General features: G+C 36.7%; 1 protein-coding gene across 1 annotated transcript in view; it reads right to left on the reverse strand.

The window, feature by feature from the left end:
- FIP37 (FKBP12 interacting protein 37) overlaps positions 1-16880 on the reverse strand; it is a 37918-nt gene extending 21038 nt beyond the window's left edge. The window contains exons 1-9 of the mRNA XM_010250290.3: positions 16616-16880; positions 16447-16498; positions 16286-16347; positions 10023-10090; positions 9867-9903; positions 1058-1145; positions 795-859; positions 629-706; positions 180-227 (exon numbers count right to left, since the gene is read on the reverse strand). Of these exons, the coding sequence (XP_010248592.1) occupies positions 180-227; positions 629-706; positions 795-859; positions 1058-1145; positions 9867-9903; positions 10023-10090; positions 16286-16347; positions 16447-16498; positions 16616-16642 (525 nt within the window). The 5' untranslated portion in view covers positions 16643-16880. The remainder of the gene's footprint in view (positions 1-179; positions 228-628; positions 707-794; positions 860-1057; positions 1146-9866; positions 9904-10022; positions 10091-16285; positions 16348-16446; positions 16499-16615) is intronic.
- Positions 16881-24344: the final 7464 nt, after the last annotated feature.

Here is a 24344-nt window from a genome sequence, read left to right on the forward strand (position 1 = left end):
AAAAAGACCAGCATCTTTCATCACAAAGACAAGCAGAAACAATATAGCATTTAGTTTGGCATTAGTGAACAGCTAGAACTAGAATCAAAATAATAGCCACAAGTAGATACCTATACAGCTATACCCCCTTCCTTCCCAGAGATAAAAACAAAGAAAGAAAGAAACTTAAGTAACAATACCTGCATTGATGGTGGTTTCAATTGTGCCTTCAAATCGCGAACTGCAGACTGGAAATTAATAAGTGAATTTCAGCATATGATCAAATCAGAGATTCTCTACAAAGTACAGAACCCACTGCCAAACACATGAGTAATTTTTATTCCAGCATATTTGTGCTAACAGCTATCATTCTGGATGCAAACTTGGTGCACTTATCAAAAGCTGGAGAAAATTCCAATCTTTTCAGAGGATGATGGTTTCTGTGTACATATGATTGAGAAACCGATGAGCAATAATATACATAGGATATGGAACCAATCATCATGTCTCTATAAAGAAATTAAGTTGTTATATATGTTTCTCTTCCAAATGATTCTCTAAAGCAGATGGAATGCTGAAATAATATATTTTACATCCTATCTTACAAATATGTACAGATGGCAAGTGTGATGGTGGACAGCCATATTACCTTCAGTTCTGCTATCTCCTGCTCACGTTTTGCAAAAGTTACAACAAAGGCAGCTTCTTTTTTCTTTGCCTTCTCAAGCTGATTAGAAATAAACAACATCAGAAATCAAGTAAGGCTTAGGCTACGATCCCTACTTACGAAGTTCAGAAAGCAAAACTTTACCCACCTGTTCTTTCAGTGATTCCTCTGAGGATTTCAAGGTTTGAAGATAACTAACCACTAACCCAGGTTCTGCAATGATAGAAAGAGTCAAACAAATGCAACTAGAATTTTTTGTTTCTATTGATAAGTAGTAACTACTAAATAACATTAATATGCATCATATAGGTGTTTCAACTACTCAGTTTCAATAAAAATAAATGCAAGCCAAAATATGGGGAAAAAAATTAAATATACTACTTAAATCACATGAAGATATGAAGTGCTAACCTGGAGATGTGCCTATAGGTATAGCAGGTTCATTCTGAAACGCAGAATGCCATTTCTGAATCTCTGATTTTGCTGCTTCAAGCTCAGTCTGGAAAAAAGTGCCACATTATCGACCAAAGTTGACTTTCCATTCTTAGTATAAGATAATGATGAAAAAGCCATCTTCAATGTATAAAATCAGCATGTATGATCCAGATTGCATGAATACAGAGACAAAAATAACAACCTCCAAAGAATATTATTGAAAGGATGTTTCGGTAACTGCCATGACTCAAGATTACGAATAAAATCTACTTGTTAGTTGTGTAAATTTTCATTTCTAGCAAAAATTCTGCAACAACAGCAACAACAACAACAACAACAATAAAGATAGAGGCGAGGGAGATGATCTCATAGATGATATTGAGTAAACTCTACTCAACTCAACAAAGTCTTATTCCAACTATATGAGTCAGCTACACAATCATATTTTCCCATTGAGTAAATTATACAACACATTTTGTTTATGGTAACTAAAATTTACTATATATAGAACTATACAAGCAGTATTTAAACACAGGAGCAAGGATATTAAAAAATAAGAGAACAACCACAAACCACCTAGCTCTCAAAACAGAACAAATCTCCTCAGGTACACAAGAAAACCTAGTCAAACTCCAATTCCAAAGGCACCAATAATAACCATTAAGCTATCAACACAACCAAAAGACATCTACCAGCTGTTACCCAATGAGAGCCCTCACCATCCAGGGTATTGAGAGGGATAGAAAGGATACAAGCCTAACCTTTAGCAATTTTTGCACCAAGTGGCCGCTCCAGTTTCAAACCCACATTGTATGCTTGTCAATCCAAGATTTTACCATTTTACAAAGAAATGACCCTTACCAGACAGCCACCACCAAATAAAAGAAAGAAAGAAAGAAAAAAGGAAAAAGGAACATGGGTGTGCTTTGTAGTTCCAACTTACCCTTGGAACCCCCTAAGCACACTGCACACCTGCATGAAGCAGTAAATAACTCAAGCCGTAACACCACTTGTGACTCCACTATCTACCAGAACAAGTGCAAAAAGCTTTATCCTAACTAAATAGGGTTGACTACATAATCAAGTTTCAAAATTCCTCTCTATCAAGTGCCATATCCATTATTTAATAGTTGTTTGAACCTACAAATAACTGGTAACTAGCTTGGCACAAGATGTATTACTGATGAAAAAATAACTAGCTCAAAGAAACCCATTTTTTAGATGCTAACAAACCTGACTCCTATTCCCCAAGTCAATATTTTTTTTTTATCAATTATTCCCCAAGCCAATATGTTGACATTATATGAGTTCAGTGGCTTCATCATCCATTCAGTGGTTAGAAGGTAGCAGGTTTGTGCCTTTTTGGTCTTATTTCAGATTTTGCAACCCTGCTCCCCATCCATACCAAGACTGTTGGTGTTGATCATCCATTTGACTTATCTATTATCTTATCAATAAAACTTCGTTGTTATTGATCAAGAAAATAGCATGATAATTTCTGGATTTAGACTAATGAATGATTTCCACAAAAAGTTGTCTTGTAAAACTATGATATCAACAAGTTATGATGCCTAAAAAATGATAACCAATTGTAACAAAAAAAAAAAAAAACTTAATCAATCAAGTAGTATTCATTCAAAATTTATGTGGATTCCTGAATGGATAAAGTTAGCCAGGTATCATGCCTTTCCGATATCATAGAAATTGCTCCTTTTATTGATTCCACCAAGGTTTTCGCTATGTTCTTGACACGTCCAGATTAGCTGAATGGAGAAGGCTGTAGTGGGGGCTGTGTCAGCAATTACGGCCCTCCACATCAGCTTTACATGATAAGTACACTTCCCATGTGCAACATAGCAAGCGACAGTGCTGGTCCTTTCTTAACCGAGATTGATGGGAGACAGAAATTAATTTTTATTTACTTTTTTATAATTTTTTATTTATTTGCTCTACTTCTAATCCTATCTCTTCCTCTTCACCCTCTCTCCCTCTCCTCTTGCTTCCACTCCAGTCACACAACAGTGCCCACCACCTACCAGAGTTCCACATCGTTGTGCTGCCGTTGCAGTTCCGGCCACTGCCCACGCCCGACAACAGCAATACCTCAACATAGACACAGTAACGTGTGCTAAGGTAGATGCATCCAGCTGAGCTATGAACTCTTTTTGTTTGCTAATGTAGTGAGGTGAACTTTCCAAGTCACTCCCCTACAATTTGATGGACAGAGGAGCTATTTCTTTTGGACATCAACTCTTTTCAAAAGTGTTTTTCTTCCAGAAATCTTATGTTGCAACAGCACTAACCTACCAAGGCTTGTGCCATTTGAAACCTCCCTCTCTCCCCCGTCTCCCCCCAAAACACTGCCATCCTTGTAAAGTATTAACAAGAAAATAGAAGGTTGAAGAGAGAAGAAAGTGGCGGGGGGAGCTAAACCTGTTTCTCCTCATTACATCAATGGGAACAAGGGAACCTGGTTGGGTAGGATCCACCCCCAAGGAATCCGATGGCATTGGTGGTACAGCTTTCAGATACGACCGATGGCATTGGCCTTTGTGGCGACAAAAGAAAACACGGAAGGGAAGAGGAGGGAACTGAACCTGTTTCTCCTCATTTCTACACTCCCCTTGAGGAGAAACAAGAACGAAAGGCTCACCTTCAAAGAAAGATACTTCCATAGAAACATAGTATTTCTTAGAGACGGGATCAAGACACCAATACCCCTTTTGAGACATGGGGTACCCCAAGAAAATACAAGGAATAGCACGAGGATCCAATTTACCACAAGTTGGAGACAGGTTTTGAACAAAACAGCGGCAACCAAACACGCATATAGGAATAGGAAATAACAGAGCCTTGGGGAACATGAGCTGATGTGGGGTCTTGCACTCTAACCATAGAGATGGCATGCAGTTGATGAGATATATAGCACATAAGACAATCTCAAGCCAGAAACGTTTTGGGACATTCATATGAATCAATAATCCCCGAGCCACTTCAAGAAAATGGTGATTTTTAAAAGTGCAAGGGGCAAGGCGCAAAAATACAAAAAAAAAATGCTAAAAATAAAAAAAATGTCAAAAAATTCAAAAAATACAAAAAAATAAAAAAAAAAACAAATATTAAAATAGATGTTGATAAATGTTGATAAAAAACTTAAATTTCAAAATAAATCTTTTAAAAAACCTATTATCTAAAATTAAAATACATAAACATAACATGTAAAGCGTATTCAAATGAAAATTTAAAAATAAAATCAAACATATAAAACATTTTTAGGCATGTAAAACCCACAATCTCTCTTTTTTCCCCAATTGCATTACTTCAGTAGTTAATTTGATGTAAAACATATTACATTCTTGATTCTATGGGCCGCCTTTGTACAAACAAGTCCATGTTAGGGTCTTAAATTCTTAGTTCTCACACAAAAATAATGATCTTATAATTTTAATTGCCTTTTAAGAAGATATTTTATTAAGAAGAATGAATGAACAACATTAGCAACTACGGGGCATGGTCGGGGCGCCCCCGACCCAACCACTAGGTTCAGAAAAGCAAAAAAAGCGTAAAATTTTCAAAAGGTGCACGCCTGGGCTAAGGCGCAAGAAGTGCATCAGGTGCACGCCTAGGTGCACCAGGCATGCACCTTTTGAAAGTGTTGCGCCTGGGACCTGGATGAGACGCCTACCCTAAAATGCACCTCACCTGTGCGACTAGGTGCGCCAATTAAATCACTGTTTCAGCAACACCATTTTGTTGGGGTGTTCGGGAACATGAACTACAGTGTAGTGATTCACATGAAGCAAAAAACTCCATGAGGTTATTATGAAAATATTCTTTGGCATTATCGAATTAGAAGATTTGAATTTCAATTTAAAATTACGTGAAGATCATCTGCTGGAAATATTTTATAATTTTTGGCACTTCATCTCTAATTCGCATGGGATACACCCATTTGTATCTACAGTAATCATCAATAAGTGTAATAAAATACTTGTAAGGTAAAATAACATGGCCCCAAACATCAAAATGAGAAATATGGAAACGAAATTCAGACTTATTATTTCTTGAAGAAAAATGAGCTCAATGTTTACTCAATTGACAAGTTTGACATATAAACTCTGACACTAATACTAACTTAAACAACTCCGAGAACAAATTTTTTAATGACTCAAAAGATAAATGACCAAGACGATTGTGCCATAAATAGGCCTGACTCTACTAGATTGACTCTTGGACTTTGTGACCGCAAAACCAGCCTTATTCTCCAGTATGTAAATCCCATCCACCATACTTCCTCTACCAACCATATTCCCAAGGCCAAATCCAAAATTACACAAAAAGAAGGGAAAAATGTTATTTGAACAATTTAATGAGTTGGTGATACTACCAACAAACAACAAATTGATAGGTAATTTTGGAACATGCAAAACATTAGAAAGGGTGAGCCTAAAGGGAAGGGAAACGATTCCTTGACCAGCAATGGTGGAAAATGAGCCATCAACTAGTCTCACCTTATCCCTCCTAGAGAGAAGTTTATAGGATTGAAAATAATTTGACTTACCAGTCATATGGTTTGACGCTCCGAAATCAATTATCCAAGGAGAGTCAGGGAAATGAGAAGATACATGGAAAGTTGTGGCAAAGTTACTTAATGTAGATGCAAATGAAGTTGAGGGAGGAGGGGTAACTTCCATTTGGGGAATTGCCTTACCATACAGCTCCAAATGGTCACGGAAGGAATTAATGATATCCTCCCTAGGATCAAAACTAGAGGGGTGCCCAAATGGTCACGGAAGGAATTAATGATATCCTCCCTAGGATCAAAACTAGAGGGGTGCGTCTGAGTCACGGTAGTAGTGGAGGGCTAAGTCTCCTGAGAGGTCATGTTTGCTACATTGAACTTCCTTAAACCTTGATGTCACGGTTTCTTATTCTAATTTGAACATTGTTTCATACTCAACTAATGAACCCACTTCGGCTTCCCATGAAGATCCTAACAAGTACCACAAGCGTGCCAAGACCTCTGGCAATGGTTACACCATAGTTTGTCCTTGTCATCCACCCCTTTTTGGAAGTCCCCCTTCTTAAGGGAATTTCTCCCACTTGTAACAACATTCCCTTTTGTTGTCAAATCAATCAAATCTCCCCTAGAACTATTCATCAAATTTCTTCTACTTTTCGTTGACTGTACTAGGGCATATACCTCTTAGCAATATGGGAGATCCTTGCTTCCTAGTATCTGCACCTCAATGGATTCATACACAAGATTCAAGCTTAGGAGAAAGGCAAAAACTCAGCTACTGTGAAACAAGACACTTGTAAGGTTTTGCATTTTCATCGCACTTCCAATTCACACTCTGATAATGGTCCAACTCCTTCCAGACGGAAGTGAGGTCAGAGTAGTACACGGATAAACTTCTCTCCCCCTGTATACAAGTGGATGATGTTGCCTGTAACTAATAAATCTCTACACAGTGACGTAGTTCAGAATAAGTTGATTTTGCTTGTTCCCAGATATCATAAGCTGTTTCAGCCCACATAAAATTCCTTCTCACTTGAAGTTGCATAGACACTAAAAGTCGTGACATTACCATGTTGTTTTCTTAGTTCCATCTGTCATGTTCTGCACTCCTGGAATTAGGTAATTTAATTTTCCCATTTATATACCCCATCTTTTCTCTTGCAGTAATGTAAAATCCGATCCCCTTCAACCATTCCAGTTCCATCCAGTGGTATAACAACCATAGGGAAGGATAAATCTATACCCCCACTCATCCCATTCTGCATTGAGAAATCACCAGATGTGGGCCATGTGGCAGAGTCTTCGATATTCATGATACTTCAGGTCACACCTAAACAAGCAAACCACCACGAAAAGAAGGGCAATACAGTCCAACACCACAACAGGTTTATTTCTTTTCCTCAGTCCACACAATTTCTCCCTTCACACAATGTACTCCTGGAAATTACAGTACTGCACCAAGGAACTGTGGAACAACCACCTTTTTGAAGAAGGATTTGCACATGAAAATCGCTCTTCTCATGTAAAACTAGCATGGACTCACTTGATTATCCCCACAGCTTGCAAAACAGCATGTGGAGTTCAGCTAATCCAAGCTCACCCTTGACTACATGAACCAAATTACATCTTTTTAACAATTTGCACAATCCAAGAACTTTATTGATATAATACAACAGAAGCAAGCTGACTCCTCACACAAAAATTATTACAATAGAATTCTTAAAGTGTTGCCCCCAGGCCTTGTGCCCCAATAAACAGATCTGACTTCCTATCTGATCCCTTGATAACGTGTCAGCTGGGCTCTTTACTAACCCACATGTTTACCTGAGCATGTTGTTCATCATGGAAGACAACACCCTCGCCTCAATGTAGTTAATAAGGGGCCAGAACATACAATTTCTTGTGTCCATCCAACCAATGACCCCTTGGCAGTCCCCTTCCACAATCAACACATTCCAACCTGATGAGCAAGCTTTTTTTTGAAGAAGGTGAAGTATTGTTTTGCAAAAAGAAAACCAAATATATCAGCCCATGTACAATGAGAACTTCACCAAAAAGGTAATTGAGAAGCACACAACCAAACAGAACCAGATTTCTATTTTTGGCATGATGTTTCTTCCTGAACATAAGAGTGAGCATGCATCTCTAAGAAAAAAATAAATAACATATTACTTTTATTGAATTTAATCAAGACAGATGCTGCATATTTCATCAGATAGGGGTTCCTATGGAGTTGCATTACAAGTTCTACATTGATCAAAGAATTTTTTTTTTGATGAAATAATATAATTTATTAATTCAGAAAAGTACAAGGAACTCAAAAGAGGCACGAGCTGTTACCTCTTCAGGGCAGTATTACATCAAATAAAAAACAGAACAAGTCATAAATACAATTACAAAGCAGCCCAAAATAAATGTTCCCTAGTAGCACCCTGCTTAGCTAATCCATCCGCTAAGGTGTTTGCTGATCTTCCCTCCCAACAAAAGGTAACTGTCAACCATCCCACAACAATTTGAGAGTCTCCTTCAACTACCAAATGCTGAACTCCTAATTGTTCTGCAATCTGAATACCTTGTACCGCCACCAAAATCTCAGCTCTATTAGAGTCTCCTAATCCCACAGGACCTGAAAACAAGGCTAATATATTGCTCTCCGTATCTCTTAGCACCCCTCCTATTCCTGATGAGCCTGGGTTTCCTTGGCTGCTGCTGTCATCAAAATTCAGCTTTACCCATCCTTCAGGCGGAGGGGTCCACACTGCAGAAACCCTGTCCTTCCTTGTATGGCTGCTAACCACCACTAACCAATTTCTCCAAATATCTTCAAAGGAAAAAGTATGAAAGAGGTCCATAGTTCTCAGCCAATGAAAGGCCCTAATTAAGATCAATCCTCAACAGCCTGAATGTTTCTTTCCTTTTCCTTGAATACTCTTGCATTCCTTTCTTCCCAAATTGTCAACAATGCGGCTGCTCTAATACATCTCCACATCATTTTCCTTTTTTTGTAGGCCACACAAAAAAAGAAGGATTGAATAGCTGACTTAAATCTGTGGACAAATTCCACATGCACCCAAACAAAGAAAAAATCCAACTCCAAATGGCTCTAGAAAAGGAACAAGATACAAATAGATGGGTGCAATCCTCCCCATTAGCCCTGCAAAGTACACACCAGTTAGGAGATAAACACATGAAAGGCCTTTTCTTTTGCAAGCAGTCCAAGGTATTAATCTTTCTATAAAGCACCTCCCAGCAAAAAAAAAAAAAAAAACAATTTTTGGTGGAATAGGTCTAAACCAAATCTCCTTGGTCAAAAAATCCCACCGACTCGGGGAAGAGGAAAGGGACTTAAAAAAAGAAGCGCAAGAGAAGTACCCTTTTGGATTAGGAGACCATAATCTCACATCCAAACTAAGAGGGTCCAAAAAGACACTACCAAGAAGAGACAACAGATCTAAGACACTGTTAAGTTCATAATCCCTCAAACCTCTCCGAAAGCCAAAATCCCAAGTTAAGGATGAAGGTGAAATAGGAGATGGAAGAAAATGAGAGAGAACTTTTTCCTTGTAAAGGGAAATAGAATAAAGAGACGGGAATTGGTCCTTTAGAGCAGCAGTCCCCACCCAAGTATCTTCCCAAAATAAAACAAGGTTACCAGAATTGACATCATACCTAACAAAGTTGAGAAATTGAGGGAGGATACTTTAGATTGCTTTCCAAGGAGATGCCAACGTTGCTTGTCTTGATACACCCGCATCCCATCCGTTTCCTAGTCTTCCATGTATACTAGCTATCACTTCATGCCACAACCTCTCCCTTTCTCTAGGCCACCTCCACAACCATTTTCCTAATAGGGCTTTATTCTTCAGAGTTAACCTACCTAACCCCAGTCCACCTTCCTCTTTGCTCCTACAAACTATTCTCCAATTAATTAAATGATCTTTCTTTTCCTCCCTTGGCTCCCAAATAAAATTTCTCATTAACCTCTCCAGCTTCTTAGCCTCCCTATCAGGTATCCTAAAAATGGACAAGTAGACTGGTAGGTTCGCTAGGGTTGCTCTAGATAAAGTCACTCTACCCCCTATAGAGATATAGTTTCTTTTCCAAGCCGCTAACCTTTTCTCAATTTTTTCCAAAACTAGAAATCACCTATCTACCTAGTGAAATGGGAAAACATGACAGATTACAACGATTTACCCAAAACTCAAATGCAATAAAGCAAGAAAGAGATAATATTTATTTGAAATATTAATATACTATACATACCTGGCAGGTTGCAAGGGTATCCTTACAATTCTGAAGACTGCATGAGAAAAAAACACCAATAAGCATATAGAATTCAGATAGAAAAAATGAAATTAATAGCCTAGAAGCTACCAAGCAGTTTAAAAATAAAATAAAATAAATAAATATAACTATTACCTTTCTCGAAGAGACAAAATCATTCCTGTGGCAACACCAGGTGCAGTTTCCTCTATTTTTGAGTTTCCCTTCATTAAAAAAAAAATGTTTTTCCTAAGTTTGCAAGGAAAAATTCCATGCAATCATATCATGAAGCATATTCTGATACTCAGAGTTCTCTCATTTCAGAAAAATTGAATACACATTCTTAGGAAAATACAAGAAGGATTTCCATGGATATAAGAATATCTAGTAGATAGGTCTAATAAACAACTAAAGCAAATAATGATAGAAACAAAACAGAACAAATTTTCATATCAACTGAAACCTAAAAGAAGAAAAAAAAAGTTTGGGCAAGTCTTTTAGATATAGCATGAAAAGACTCATTGAAGATTTGTTTAGGCAACCTAATAGAAACTTTTTTTGAGAAAAACTGTGAAGTATTGTATTGAAATAACAAAACATACACATCCACTACAACCAACACAGCCAGAAATTGTGCATCCCAGAACCTGCATTTCAAAAATACTACTTTAATTACAAAAAAGGGTATTAAAAAAAGAATTACATGGTTTGTTCCTGAGAAGTCTGTGAACTGCCACCCAGTAGTATATGCTGCACCAAAGAACTTTTAAGATGTCTTTTTTTTTATGTGAACTTTTAAGATGTCTTCTTCCCTCTTTTCTTCTCCTTCGAAGATTATACCATTTCTTTCCCTCCATACAGTACAAACCAGAGGTAAAGGCATGATTCCCCACACCACTTTTCCTTTATTACTTAGCTAGTAAGATGCCAACTTATTACTGCATCCTCCATAGTTCCAAGGAAACACCACTGAACTCCAAACATGTCCAATACTAAAGCCATGTACTTTTTCCATCCCCTCATCAGAAAAAGTACAATTAGTATTATCTACAATAACAGCCCCTCTTCAGCAAATTATCAGCCATCATACACTTGTTAAGAATGGCAGTACAAAACAAAAAAAGACAACCTTGGTGGGAGCCCCCCTGTAGATCCTAGCCCAAGGAAAATTGTCCTCACCAAGTCCAATCATTTAGATCTCCCCTGATTAGAGGATTCCACAGTCCATACTCCATTATCACCAATGATGAGTCAGAATATCAGCCACCATTGCCTCCTATTTTGAGCTATTTCAAACAGAGAAAGGTAGAGCTCCTGTAAAGCATCTTTCCCACACAAAGGGTCCAGCCAAAATCTGACCCCAGTTCCTTCACCAATTTCATATTTAATACCATTCAAGAAATCCTGTTTTGCTTGCCAGATTCCTTTCCATAAGGCACAACCTAATAGAAACTATCATTGCAGAGACTAAAGATGCCTAAACAACAAAAGAACCTAGATACAACTAATAACAGCCATGGAATTCATTTACTGCAAACAATCTTGACCAAATATTAACTCCACTAATGCTGAGCTGGTCTTACACTATCGGTCCCAAGCCCCAACAAACGAGGGTTGTGTCGGGTTGGCAACAAACAGAGAACTTCTGCCATACCATTATCTATATGAACCTTGACCAATATAGATCCCCTTGATCACCCAAAAGGAAAAAACCAACCTTGACAAATATATCAGAAAAAACAATGGCAAAAGAGACTCATTTTCCTCGTAGTGATATACAATGTGATCTATTATCTATAAATGAACAAGAGGACCACTAGGCACCCTTGCCTGGGTGCCTCGCCTGAATGCTTTGACTTATAGCAACAAGGCACCCATCTAGGCAACTAGGCACCCACCTAGGTGATAAGGTGCTCACCTAAGTGACAAAAAGACAAAGCAAGTGCCTTATTATAAAACATTCAAATATAAATATATATATATACACATTTATACTTTGCTTTAAAGTTTTACTATTGAAATTTAGAAGATCCAAGGGCTTAGAGAAGAGAAAAAAAAGAGAATAGAAATAAAAAAGTATATATCAAAAATTAGCTTTTATTTTATGAAATTCCAATTGCCTAAGTGACTAGGCAGTAGGGGAAGAGAGAAACAATAGGATTTTCCAAGGGAAAGAAAAATCAACTCCTGAAGTTATTGAAGGGATCACCATCAAGGCAGTACATTGGCTGAAAACTCTTGAATTGTTCAAGGATGTCTCTACAGATGATTTGATTAGAGGCTGGAATATTTTAGCAAGATCTTCTACTTCATCACCTACCATACAAGAAGTTTGGTCCCCTCCTTTGCAGTGTCATGTCAAACTGAACTTTGATGGCAGCTCTATTGGGAACCCTGAACCTTCTAGAATAGGGGGTGTGTTTAGAGATGCGGAAGGAAAAATCCTAGCTCTGTATTCTGGCCCAATAGGTGTGGGGGACTCGCTTAGAGCTGAAGTTTTGGCACTCCTTTAGGGGCTCAGATGGGCCAAGCAATTGGGTTTCCAACGGTTGGAAGTGGAGGGGGATTCAAAATTAGTAGTAGGATGGCTGCAATCAAACAGTTTGGGAACATGGTCCCTTAGACAACAGGTAAGGGAATTATTGAGCTTCACAAGGGATCATGCAAAAGTGTATTGGTCTAGGAGGTCAGAAAATGCTTTAGCTGACTACCTAGCAAAACAGGGGGTGAATCGGGAGTTTTTGTTTTGTGCAATGTTGTAAGATTTTTGTTATTCAGGGGTCACCTTTTACTTTGGAAGGTGGTTTTATCTAATGAAAGTTACCGTTTCCTATCAAAAAAAACAAGTGACTAGGCAGTAGGCACCCCATTGTTGCCCAGAAATTCCTAGATGCTTTGAGGACCATGTGTGAGCACTATGGTGAGGCTACATACAGGGGTCTCCTTGAAAGACAAAGGAAGACCGGATGCAAGAGGTAGGCTAGAGGCCAAGGCAAATGTGAATGATAAGATGATATTTCATTACGAGATGGACTCCTATTTATAGGGAGAGATCCTGAGGTCCTGAAAAGGAGCCAAAAGCATTTGATTCCCACTAGGAATGGAAATATTGGATTCGCTGTCAGTTGTAGGGAACAACGCCAGGGTTTCACCACGTGTCTTACAAGTTACAAGATATCTCTAGGATGAACTTTCCTTTCGTCCGAGGATTCTCATAATCCGTGTGTGTTATTTCCTTTTGTGACCCATTTAATCGACATGGCACGAGTAAGATCATCATTTAGTAGGCACGCCTTTACTAGGCCCATGGGACGTCCTGTCACACGCGTAATTCGTGTAACTAATATTTACTCCCGATCTACAGTGATTATATGTTCGTCACGGTTCTACAATGGCTTTGAACTCATCGCAACTCTGCGCGTGTCTAAAACTCATCGCAAATCTGTGTGTGTCTAAGGTTCATCACAAATTTGTGTGTGTCTAAAGTTCATCGCAACCCATTTTGAGTACGAGTTTGTCGCTGTCATGCGATGAGTTATAAACTTATCGCAGACGTCTGATGAGATATGAACTCATCACAAGTGTTAGTGTGGTATTAATTCGGTATCCTCGGTACTCTGGCGGTCTGAGCGACCACTATATACTTACACCATGAAGGGGGGCAAATCTAGTAAAATAAACTACAGTCAGTATTTAAAAACTCTAGCCAGAGTATATGCTCAAATTGTTATAATTAAGCAGGTGATCAATCAATCTTAGTGGCCATAAGATGACGTTATCATGAAGGTGTTTGTATTTCACTCTTCCAGAGAAACTATTTAATTCAATGCCTGTGCAAAAAACAAATAGGAATTGGAATATGAGCATTCAGTCTCCATAGGAGTCCTCTTGAAATTTAGTAGTTTATTACTTGGTCTATAAATAAGATGTTTGTCGGTCACCTCTAAGGGAACATACTAGAGGTTGGTATTTGCATAAGAAATTGAGTATTAGTTCTAAGAGCTTATTCTTTTCTTCCAAGTTCTCTATTCTTTTCGTTTATTATTATGTTCTATGCATGTCAGCATGTGTTATTTGGAAGCTAAGTAGCACTTTTTCTCTGCCATGTATGAAGAATCTTTGGAACTCTTTATTGATCAAAAAGATCACCCAAACTCTTTGTCTAAAGGTGCCAATTGCCACTATAGATGGTTCCAAAAGTCCACATTAGGCCTTTACAAGATTGTTTATGGGTTGCTCCCACTGAATAGTAAAATAAGATCACCTAACATCAAAGGCAGTTCTTAAATGTCACACGCCAAAGCTACTACTTTTTTTTTGAAGAGTAAAGTGAAATTTCATTAATTGAAATAAAGAAATACAATCCAAGAGGTGACAAGATGGCACCTCACCATACAAAACACAGCAACTCTAAACTAAAAAACAAAAACTGATCCAAAGCTACTACCTAATACTTTGTGTGCTTATTTTAAACATAATAAAGAGTCATAGTTGAAATTTAAAGCTTCACCAACATTTGATGTCAGATACCTCATTAAAGATATAGCATCCTTTTGACCAATGCTAGAAACTAGAAAGCTCTGCTTGGGAATGGGATTTATAACCTTGACAGGAGAAAACTAAGATCTGGTCACGATATTGTAATATTCTTTAAATTTGACTTTATCTCGAGGTAACCAAGGTCATCAACTACAAATCCAATTGATTTCCAATCCTTCAGCAACCAGGCATGTGGTCAGTGCTAGTACTCTCTAGACCTTCAAAACAATGATGTTTTGAAAGAAAATAAAATTTTCAATTGAGCATATCCTGATGTCCATAAGGAATGTGAAGCATCAAAAAATGCCCTGACAATAATATGGTAAGTTACTGAATAATCCAGCCCCATCCCAGACAATCAGACTGTTCCACCCAAACAGACATAGGATGCTTATCTTTTCAGAGCACCTATTAATTATATCTATTGAGAGAGTGAGATACCTAGCCATTATACAAGGCAAAAAGAAAATTGCTAGTCATCCAAGCAATTATCCAGAGAACATTAAGACCTTGACACCTCCATAATTTGATGAGTTCCATGAGTTCAAAATTCAAATTTGCAGGAATGGTAGTAAATCACCATCAAGTCTAAGGAACAGAAACTGTATCTCTTCAGCAATCCTTGGAAAGTAATATTTACATCAACACCATTGATTTAATGCTAACCTCTGCACCACCTAAAAAGAATAGCCCCAAATCCCAATTCCTTGTGAAGTTGAACCTCTCTTTCAACCACCAATTTTATATCCACCTTCTTATTATAGATTCATCCAAAGGAACTTCAACTAGAAGGGTGATAATTTCATCCTCTTCTTGCTCCAGCAATGCCTCAACCCCATTTCCCCGATCATCATTGAGTTCAGGATTCTCAAAGGATGGTTGTTCTGAATTTTCTGATCCAGTTGTCGCTTTCAACATCATATGTTACCCTCATGGTTCAAAATGTTTTAATCAACAAAAACATCAACAGATGGGATCTATCATGAGCTTGACTAAAATGAAGCTCACTTCTCCAAAAATTAGTTTTTGCTCCTATCTCACCTCATCCCCCAAATGCTGGCATCTGTGATTACAGGACATAAAAATTCCCCTTTCTAGCAACATATTAGCATAGCAAATCAGATGAATGGGAGAAAAATAATGGAAAACACTACAGAAATTTTTCCAAGGATGACAGAGGTTAGCTCTTAGACAATTTTTACAATTTATTAGAACCTATGCCAAATGTCCTGTTCTAAAAATGTTATATCATTCTTTCTTGCAAGGATTGCATTGCCCATTGTAGCCCTGTTAGGGACAAGTTCGAGGCTGCACAATACACTATAAAACGGCAACAACAGTTAAATACATGTCAGTGACCACTCGGTAACTTTAGTTGGAAGTAAACTCTAAACAGCCGGATTTCACCCAACTCGGACTGTAAAGAATTCCTTCCTTTTTAACTTTCTTTTGGTAAGTATGAACTGAAATTGCAGACTAGACCTCTCTGCTTTGGGCACCAGAAAAGAATGCAAAGCAAACCCTTAGTTGGAAGGAATGCTCTTACTAACGACCAGCCACTTCTCCCACCAGACCAAACTCCACTGGCTTTTACCATTAACTAGAAAGCACTGCAGCCATAAGTTCTGCAGTACCGATCTCGTGCCGCCAAGTGCTTCCCTTTCAGGAAGATCTTTAAAACACGCCCCTTTAAGTAAAGCCTATATATATATTACGACATTGGCATTCCAATACCGTATAATTAATTAGAAAGGAAACTGCAACCCAAAGCATCACAAAAACCACCAAGTAATTGCAATTTGAGGCGCATTGACATGTCAAAATTAAATGAAACTAACAAGAAGGCAAAAAATTGCAACTTCTAAACAACCTAGCAGTACCTTCTTAGAGCCGAAAAAGTCGTCATCGTCATCGTCGAGATCTCCAAAACTTCTTTTGTTACCTAAATTCCACGAATGTAGCGTGAAGTGAAAACAATAAAGATTTCATATCCAGATCATATGAAACATCCAAACCCAACAAAAAAATGAGAAGAACAAACTTGAACGTCTGGTGCTGTGAGCTCCAGGATAGTCACCACCGAAATCATCCTCCTGGATTTCAGGTCAATAAGTTAAACGAATAATCATAAAAAAAATAAAACCCTAAGTCGATTAACATATATATTGACGGAAAGAGTAGAGATGGAGAAATGGAACTGAAGTTCTTACGTCGTCGATATGGGAATGAGAAGCCATGACACCGGCGAAAAAAAAAACCCTAGTCCCCGCTTGCTTGGATTTGCAATGCAGTTTCCAACAAATACAGAGAGATAGGCGGGGACGGAGAAACACGTGATGTTATAACTTGGGAGAAAAAGCGCCAAACTGGTTTACAATTTTATTCCTGGTTCCATTGTGAGAAGTTGAGAACCCAGAAAAACAAAGCAGACGGACCGGACGCCCGTTGGGCGTTAGGACTACAACCCCTACTGACGGCGATGCCAGTGAGCAGTGATGATTTTAGGGCATACCCGGTACACGTGCCGCATGAAACGCGAAATTGGAATTGCCAAAGCAGATGCCAGCAACACGTTCTTGACCGTCACGAGACTGTCGTGTGATGGATATTCATATTCTTGAATCTTGATGTGCTTTCACCATGGTTATCTAATCGTCGTTGATCCGGACGGTCGGACCTGTTCGGTCAAAAAACCATTTAGGCAATCGGTTCCGTTTAATCCTTAAATCATTTCTATACTAAAAATAATGGTTTTAAAAAACGACCCAGAAATGGAATCGTTCTAACCATTTGTTTTTGGGTTGATAGTTTGACCATCTGGTTTAAATGGATGGCCCAATCTGTCAACAAATGTTTTAAAAATGAAAAATGGCCAAAACCGTTGAATGTATTGGTAGGTCGATGGTTTAACCATTTGAGTCAATGAGTTATTGACCGATTCAACATTTTTTACTAGGAACCAGATTTGGGGTAAAACGAAACCGATTACTTTGACAGTTCCCAGGTTGAATAGTTCAGTCATCCAGGTCAGTGGCGGTTCGAAAACCATGCCAAAAACTGTTGACTTCTTTAGTGATCCACTAACCCAATGATTGAACCATTTTCCTATTCAACTTGGACAATGGTTTCTGTTCACTTATTATTTTAATTATTGTTTTTATGTTTTTAAATTGCAACAGGTCATCCATTTTAAATGAATGGCCAAACCGTTGACATGAAAACTAGTGATCAAAGCAGATCCGGTCTGGGTCGTCTTTTAAAAAATTGGCTTTGAATCGTTTAGAATAATTAACAACCCATTTCAAAGGTTTAAACAATACCAAATTTGCCCTTTAATGTTTAAAACGCCAGACATTCACTTATGCTCATCTCTCAAGAGGTATCTAAGGTCTGTTTATTTGTTGAAAAATGGATGAGAAAATGAAATATTCCTAAATGATTCTCCCTTTCCCATGTTTGTTTGTTCGTATACAGTGTTTTGGGATGAAAAACGAGAGGTATGCGAGATCCCAAGATGAAGTGAGCAGGATCGCACCAAAGCAGTGCGACCCCGATGGGAAAAGAACAAGCTAAGAAAATTTGTTGGCCTTTGTCAGAGCAAGAAATCGATAGTCTCCTCTCTCTTCAAAGTAGCAATCCAACGGTCGTATCTCTGGCAACTTCTCCGACCATCTCTCTGAAAGGTAACACAAGATCCATGAATATCTCTCTTCTCTCTCTAGTGATCATGTTCTACCATTTTTTGTTGTTTTTTCAGTCAATGATTCCTTCTTCCCCAACCCCATGTTTTTCCCCTTAGTGGTTGGAAGCTCAACCATTTTCTTCATTGTCTCCAGCAAAGGTTTTGCCGAAATGAAACCCCACTCTCCACGAGCATGCATCCATGTCCAGATCTGACATTTTAACCACATTTGTGTAGATCACCGAGAGTGTGATGTTTGAAACTTCGAATCCAATAGGTTTTCTTTCTTTCATTACTCACTCTTTTTCTCTCTCATTTTTCTAAGAAGTGAAGTGCTGGAGAATGAAATTGGTTTCACTGATTTACTTTTTTGTTTTTTAGTTTCAGCCTTGATACAAACAGAGTTTCTCCCTCTCACCCAGTTTAGGATACAAACAGAGCCACTTTTCCTCCTAGGTGAAGAAGCTTCCACTTTTGCTCTGGCTCTGGATGACGCTATTTTTGTGTGAAGTAAGAAAACTTTGATGATTGAAGTTTTTCTCTTTTTCATTTTATTTTCGAAAACAAAATTCATAAATTCATTTGAATGTTTTGATAACATGGGCTGCATTTGTTTTGTCTTGAATAAAATGTTCATGGGTTGCATCTTAACCATGGGGTTATTCTGATTCCAAACAAATGTGGTATGTATAAGACAGCAGATGACAAGCAACCTGAGCTTTTACTTTCTCTATGAAAGACTCCCCTTCACTGTATCACTTACCGTTAACCACCTATACTCATACTCCTCTTGATCTCTAAGAAAATGGCCTCTGGTAGTTCTAAGAATGGCTCTCACTCACTCTCGAGTGGAAGCTTTTCCAAGTAAAACTGTTCCTGGTCATCTCCGGTCATCTCCAGTCAAAATCCCGATTCAATCATCTCCTCATAGCAAGTATATGAGATTAGATTGCCGATCACCAAACTGTGACCTTCATTGGTATTACATTAAGTGGAGGCAGGATGGGATTCATTGGTATTGTTTAGGTGATATTATTATGAATTAAATTAAAACAAAAAAAAATCACACACTTTTGTTCAAAGTGAAGCTTGGTATTTTTAATCATAGTGATCTTTCTGGATGGTAACAATATAGAACTATTTTGGTGCCTATCTCAAGGGAAACAAAACCGAATATTTAAAATGTTATTGTTTTAAACACAGAGGTATAGCCTTCACAATGTCTAAGTCCTTGCTATATTTGTACACCACATATATCTATTACAATAAATGATCAAATCCAATTGAGTTAAGTAGTGGAAATCACCATTTAATTAAAAGTTAAAAAAAAAAAAAAACTTGGTGGTGGATGGGGTATAGACACCTTACCTTGGAAAAAGTTAGAAGTTTGAGTTCTCATTAAACCAGTCCAAGCATGCATCAGCCATCAATATGACATCTATTTTTATTGACATTTCATGAGATGTGATTTGTGAGCTTATTTTCTTAGCTGGAGGCTACCCATGCAGCGCCTTACATGTATTAGACAGCAAATGACATTCCAAACAATTTGTAGTTGAGTTTCTTCTAAACACTTGTACAAATCTATATGAGATAAATATATACTTGCAACCTGAAATCAAAATTCATATGTAATAAAACCAAGATAATCTTACCATAGAAAAGTCAATAAATCTCTTGATGTTTTGTCTAAATTCTCAAGAATTCCTCTAAATCGATGGCACAAACAAAATTGCTCCCCGTTGAGTTCTGATAAAGTAGTATTCTTTGGATTGATCAAATAGTCCTAAATTGTGGCTAGAAACCAATGAAACTTCTCAGCATTCTTAATGAAACTCTCTATATTAGCTAGTATATGAAAACTATGTGTTTCAAGGATTTTTGAGTTCTTGTTGTATAACCCAAATTTAAGATTTGTAAATCTACATTTATTCCAAATTTGATACTAAAGAAAGTTGAAATAAAAAATTAAGAGAATAATACACTTACACTTATTCATGGTTGCTCTTTTTTTTTGTTTTGTTTTCTTTGACTATTTTTTCAACATGCAAAATATATAGGCATTCTGCAATGAATTCCCCAATTTATTTATTTATTTATTTTCCATAAATAGATGGAGCAAAATTTGCTACAACTGCAATCACATTTTCAATGTTGCAATAATATGTGGATTACATTGATAGAGAACCATTGATGAATTAGGATTTAGAATGGAGAGATTTATCAGATAGACTATATGGACAAAAAGAAATAGATTGTTATATCCAATTGAGAATGGGGAAAGTAGCATTTGCAACGATATGCAAGATTATTCGTAAGATAGGAAAACTACATGATACAATAAGGTGCACAGTAAAAGAACAAGTTGCACACTTCCTACACATACTATCACACAATGTTAGGAATAGAACAATGGACTTTCATTTCAGTCGGTCTGGTGGTGAGATTGTGAGCCATCATTTCAACAACATATTGAATGCATTGTTGAGCTTGGAGGATAGGTACTCGATGATTTATTGATGTATGTATGACTTTTTGGATGAGACAAGTTATTAAATGCAACTTCTTTGATGTACCAACAAGTCCAAATAATGGAGTAATTTTAGTTCCTAGTGGTTTCTTTTATGAATGCATGCACAGGTTTTTTTTGTGGACGAGTAGACCTATGAACAAGTTCTATGATGAGTCCAAATAATGAAGCATTTCTTGCTCTTAGTAAAACTTTTGAATGAGCAGGTTTAATAACACTACAATGCCATGTGGCAAGTTTAATCGCACGTGTCATACATTTGGGGGGTGCAAGTTGTTTATATTAATGCCATGTCATCATATAAGTAAATTACATGCATATTTATAGTTGAACATGATTTTTCTCATACAACTTTTATTGCAAAACAAGCACTGGAAAGTGGATTTTCTCACAAAAAAATTATTAGCAAATAAACGCATTATAACTAACTGAGAAAATAAATTTTCCTCTTCTCATCCCATCATTTCTTAGCCCAATTTTCCTAGTAATCAAACGGACCCTAAGAAAACACATTTCATGCAACCTCATCACAGGGTAAACCCGAGCCCCCCCCCCCCCAATGATTTTTAAACACGCCAGTGTTCATTGGAAAAAACAAAACATCATGTCAAGCCGGTATCAGATTAAAGCACTGGCGCGTTCAAAAAAATATTGTTAAAGTCTTGGCTTGTCTTGAATCGGTGGTCGCAATAAATGTCAAATGTGATCCCGACCTCTAATCTCAAGCCTCTCAAGTTTCTTCTCAAGTATGTTTCGTTTTCCATCATCTGTAATCCAAATTCCTCATTGTTTTATTCAAGGAGATACACACTCCAATCACTATTCTTCCTTAAACTGCCATTTTGTGCTTTCAAGAGATTTACATCGCCTTGTAAAGAGCTCGAAAGACCAAATTCCTACCTAAACTCACAAAATTGAACTCAAGGACGGAGCCAAGGGGGCGGTAGAGGGAGGCCATTGCCCCCCAATGCCTTGAAAATCCCCACAATACTCATTTAAGTCTTATATTTTGATTCCTTACCCATGTTTTATTAGTTTTGGCCCCCTTCAAGAAAAAATTATAGCTTTGATTAAATATGTGTTTGCTTCCGTTTATTAAATAAATGTTTGTACTTGATTTGTCTTCAAAATTGAGAAAAGTACTTAATAAACCGTTTATTGACAACTAGACACCACATCAGCGGAACAGTGAATAAAATGCCCAACTGTTGGGGGAAGCATTAAAACGAAGTTTCCCCCAACGATTGGTGCGCACATAAATGAAAACCAACCTATGCATATGGATGAACATGATGAGAAAAAAATGCTGATTTGGCGATGACATTGTGGAGTTTATCAAAACGCCTATCACAAAACACACACAAAACCAAACATATGCTAAGGGTAATGTGATTTACATAATCTTGTTGTGAAATTCCTTGAGTAATTAAGTTAAGGGTAACATGTTTTCTTAATAATTGACATAATCAATGGCGGAGCCGAGAATTTTCTCTTGGGGGGGGGGAGTAAAACAAGAAAATGAGGTGGGAATAGAAGAGTTAGGTTGTGTAGGGAAATGGGGTGGGAAGGTTTGGGTCTATCATGGATTTTTTTTTAAAGAAAACTAAACGAAGTTTTTAATTTTGGGAGTTGTAGGAGGATTAAAGAATGATCATTTAACATTTTTCGTTCATGTTTCGGGGGGGGGAGGCCAAGGACCTACTTTATTATATATTTTTTTACCTTACCTCTACTTAGTATCTATATATAAACATTGAGGGGGAGGATGGATTTGCTCTGTTGCCAGCATAGACAACAACGCTTGGTTCTCTCTCTCTCTCTCTCTCTTTCACACACACACACACACACACACATCTCAGTACCTAAACCCCTCTTTTACACTGCTTGAGTAATGAAGGGAGAACCAAGAATCGTCTCTGAGTTTGACGATTGCCGATTAAATTGATAAAAATGTCAAGTCTTCACGAGTTCACACATTGGCACCTCATAGAAAGTGCCCTGTAGCACATCTCAACCATGTATTGGGAACATATTCCAATAACAAGCATGGGAGGTGCTCCCAATGCACATTGAAATGTGCATATAGGGCACTTGTGGGGCATTGACGTGATCTTAATCTTCTATAGCACGCAGTAGTTCCTTTGTTTAAAAATAAAAACACATGTAGCAATTGGAGAAGTATATATATTAAACCAATAAGAAAATAACATAGGCTTAACTATTTATAACAACCATGAAGAAAGAGGGATTTGCTTTTCTAATGTTTAGCCAAGTGGTATCACTTTCTCCTAAATTGTCTCCAATTCTTATTTATCTCCTAAATTATCTCTAACTCATATTTATCTATTAAGTTATCTCTAATTTAGTAGAGAGAATCTCTCATAAACTATCCCTAATTCCTATTTATCCTCTCCCCCACTTTTTTATCTACATATATCAAACTAAAGTTTCAATTAAAAAATTTTATAATTATTTAAATATTATAATGAAATTAAATACTAACCTTAAATTTGTATTCAAAACACAAAAATAAATTATAATAGATTTAATAATATTAATATTATTATATTTTTACAAAATTCATCATGAAATTATGTAGTAACAATATAAATTATAACCTTATGAATTATTCAATTTAAATGTTATTCAAATAATAAAAATAAAATTTAACATAAAAAATAGAATATTATTTAAATATTTCAATAACTAAATATCTTAAATAACAAAACATTAAAAATAGCTAAATAATTATATAAAAAATATTTAATATTGCATAATAACATTATGTAATGAAATTCCCATAATGAAAAATTTTAAATATTTTACATATTATTTAAATATATTTAAATAACGAAATATTTAACATAACTAAATCTATATTAAGAATATAAAAGATAAATAAATGAAAAAATAAATATTATTAAAATAATGGGAGTAGATTAATTAGCTTAGAGGTATTAAAGCTTTTTATTAGTTATTTATTGTATTTTTGTTATAAATATATTTTCAGCAATTGTGTATTTTTGCTATAAATTTTCAATAATTGTTAGAAATTAAACTATTGTTATTTGTTAGAGATTAAACTATTAATTTAATTGAAATTAGAAGCGTTCACTAGGCAATTCATTTCAGTTGGAGATTGTTTGGCTAGCCAAACTGATTTGGTCGGGTTAGGGAGTTGGTCAGTCGAAACTGACCAACCATTAGTGAAAACTAAAAATTGGTTAATTAATAAATGCTCAAATTTGTAATGTTTAGCGTAATTTACATTAACCATTGTAATTTTCCGAATCATTACATATCAATATCAGAAATTGATTTATCGAATTGCATGCAATGCAATTCATTAGAATTTGAATCAATCATTAAATTGAATGAAATCAAACGAAATGAGAATCGTTCTATAGAACATATTTTTTTTGTTTAAACGTACGTTGGAAACAAAAAACATAAGAATTCTTATTCAATTTATGAATCGTAATTTTGTAATTAACTGAACAAATAGAACTAGAATATTCATTGGAGGAGGTATGACATAAATGGGCCAAACAGAAATCTTAGGAAAAAGATCTTTTAGATCTCTTTCCTTTTTTTTTTACAATTCACTAATATCGTAATTCTTTTTCACGGGCGAGGTCTCTGCTTCAAGTCCAGGATGGCCCAGCTACGCCAGAGAAAAGAATAGAAGAAGCATCTGACTCCTTCGCGCATGCTCCACTTGGTTCGG

The sequence above is a fragment of the Nelumbo nucifera genome, chromosome 4, assembly GCF_055504915.1.
Source record: "Nelumbo nucifera cultivar China Antique chromosome 4, China Antique-T2T, whole genome shotgun sequence".
NCBI classification, from domain to species: Eukaryota; Viridiplantae; Streptophyta; class Magnoliopsida; order Proteales; family Nelumbonaceae; genus Nelumbo; species Nelumbo nucifera.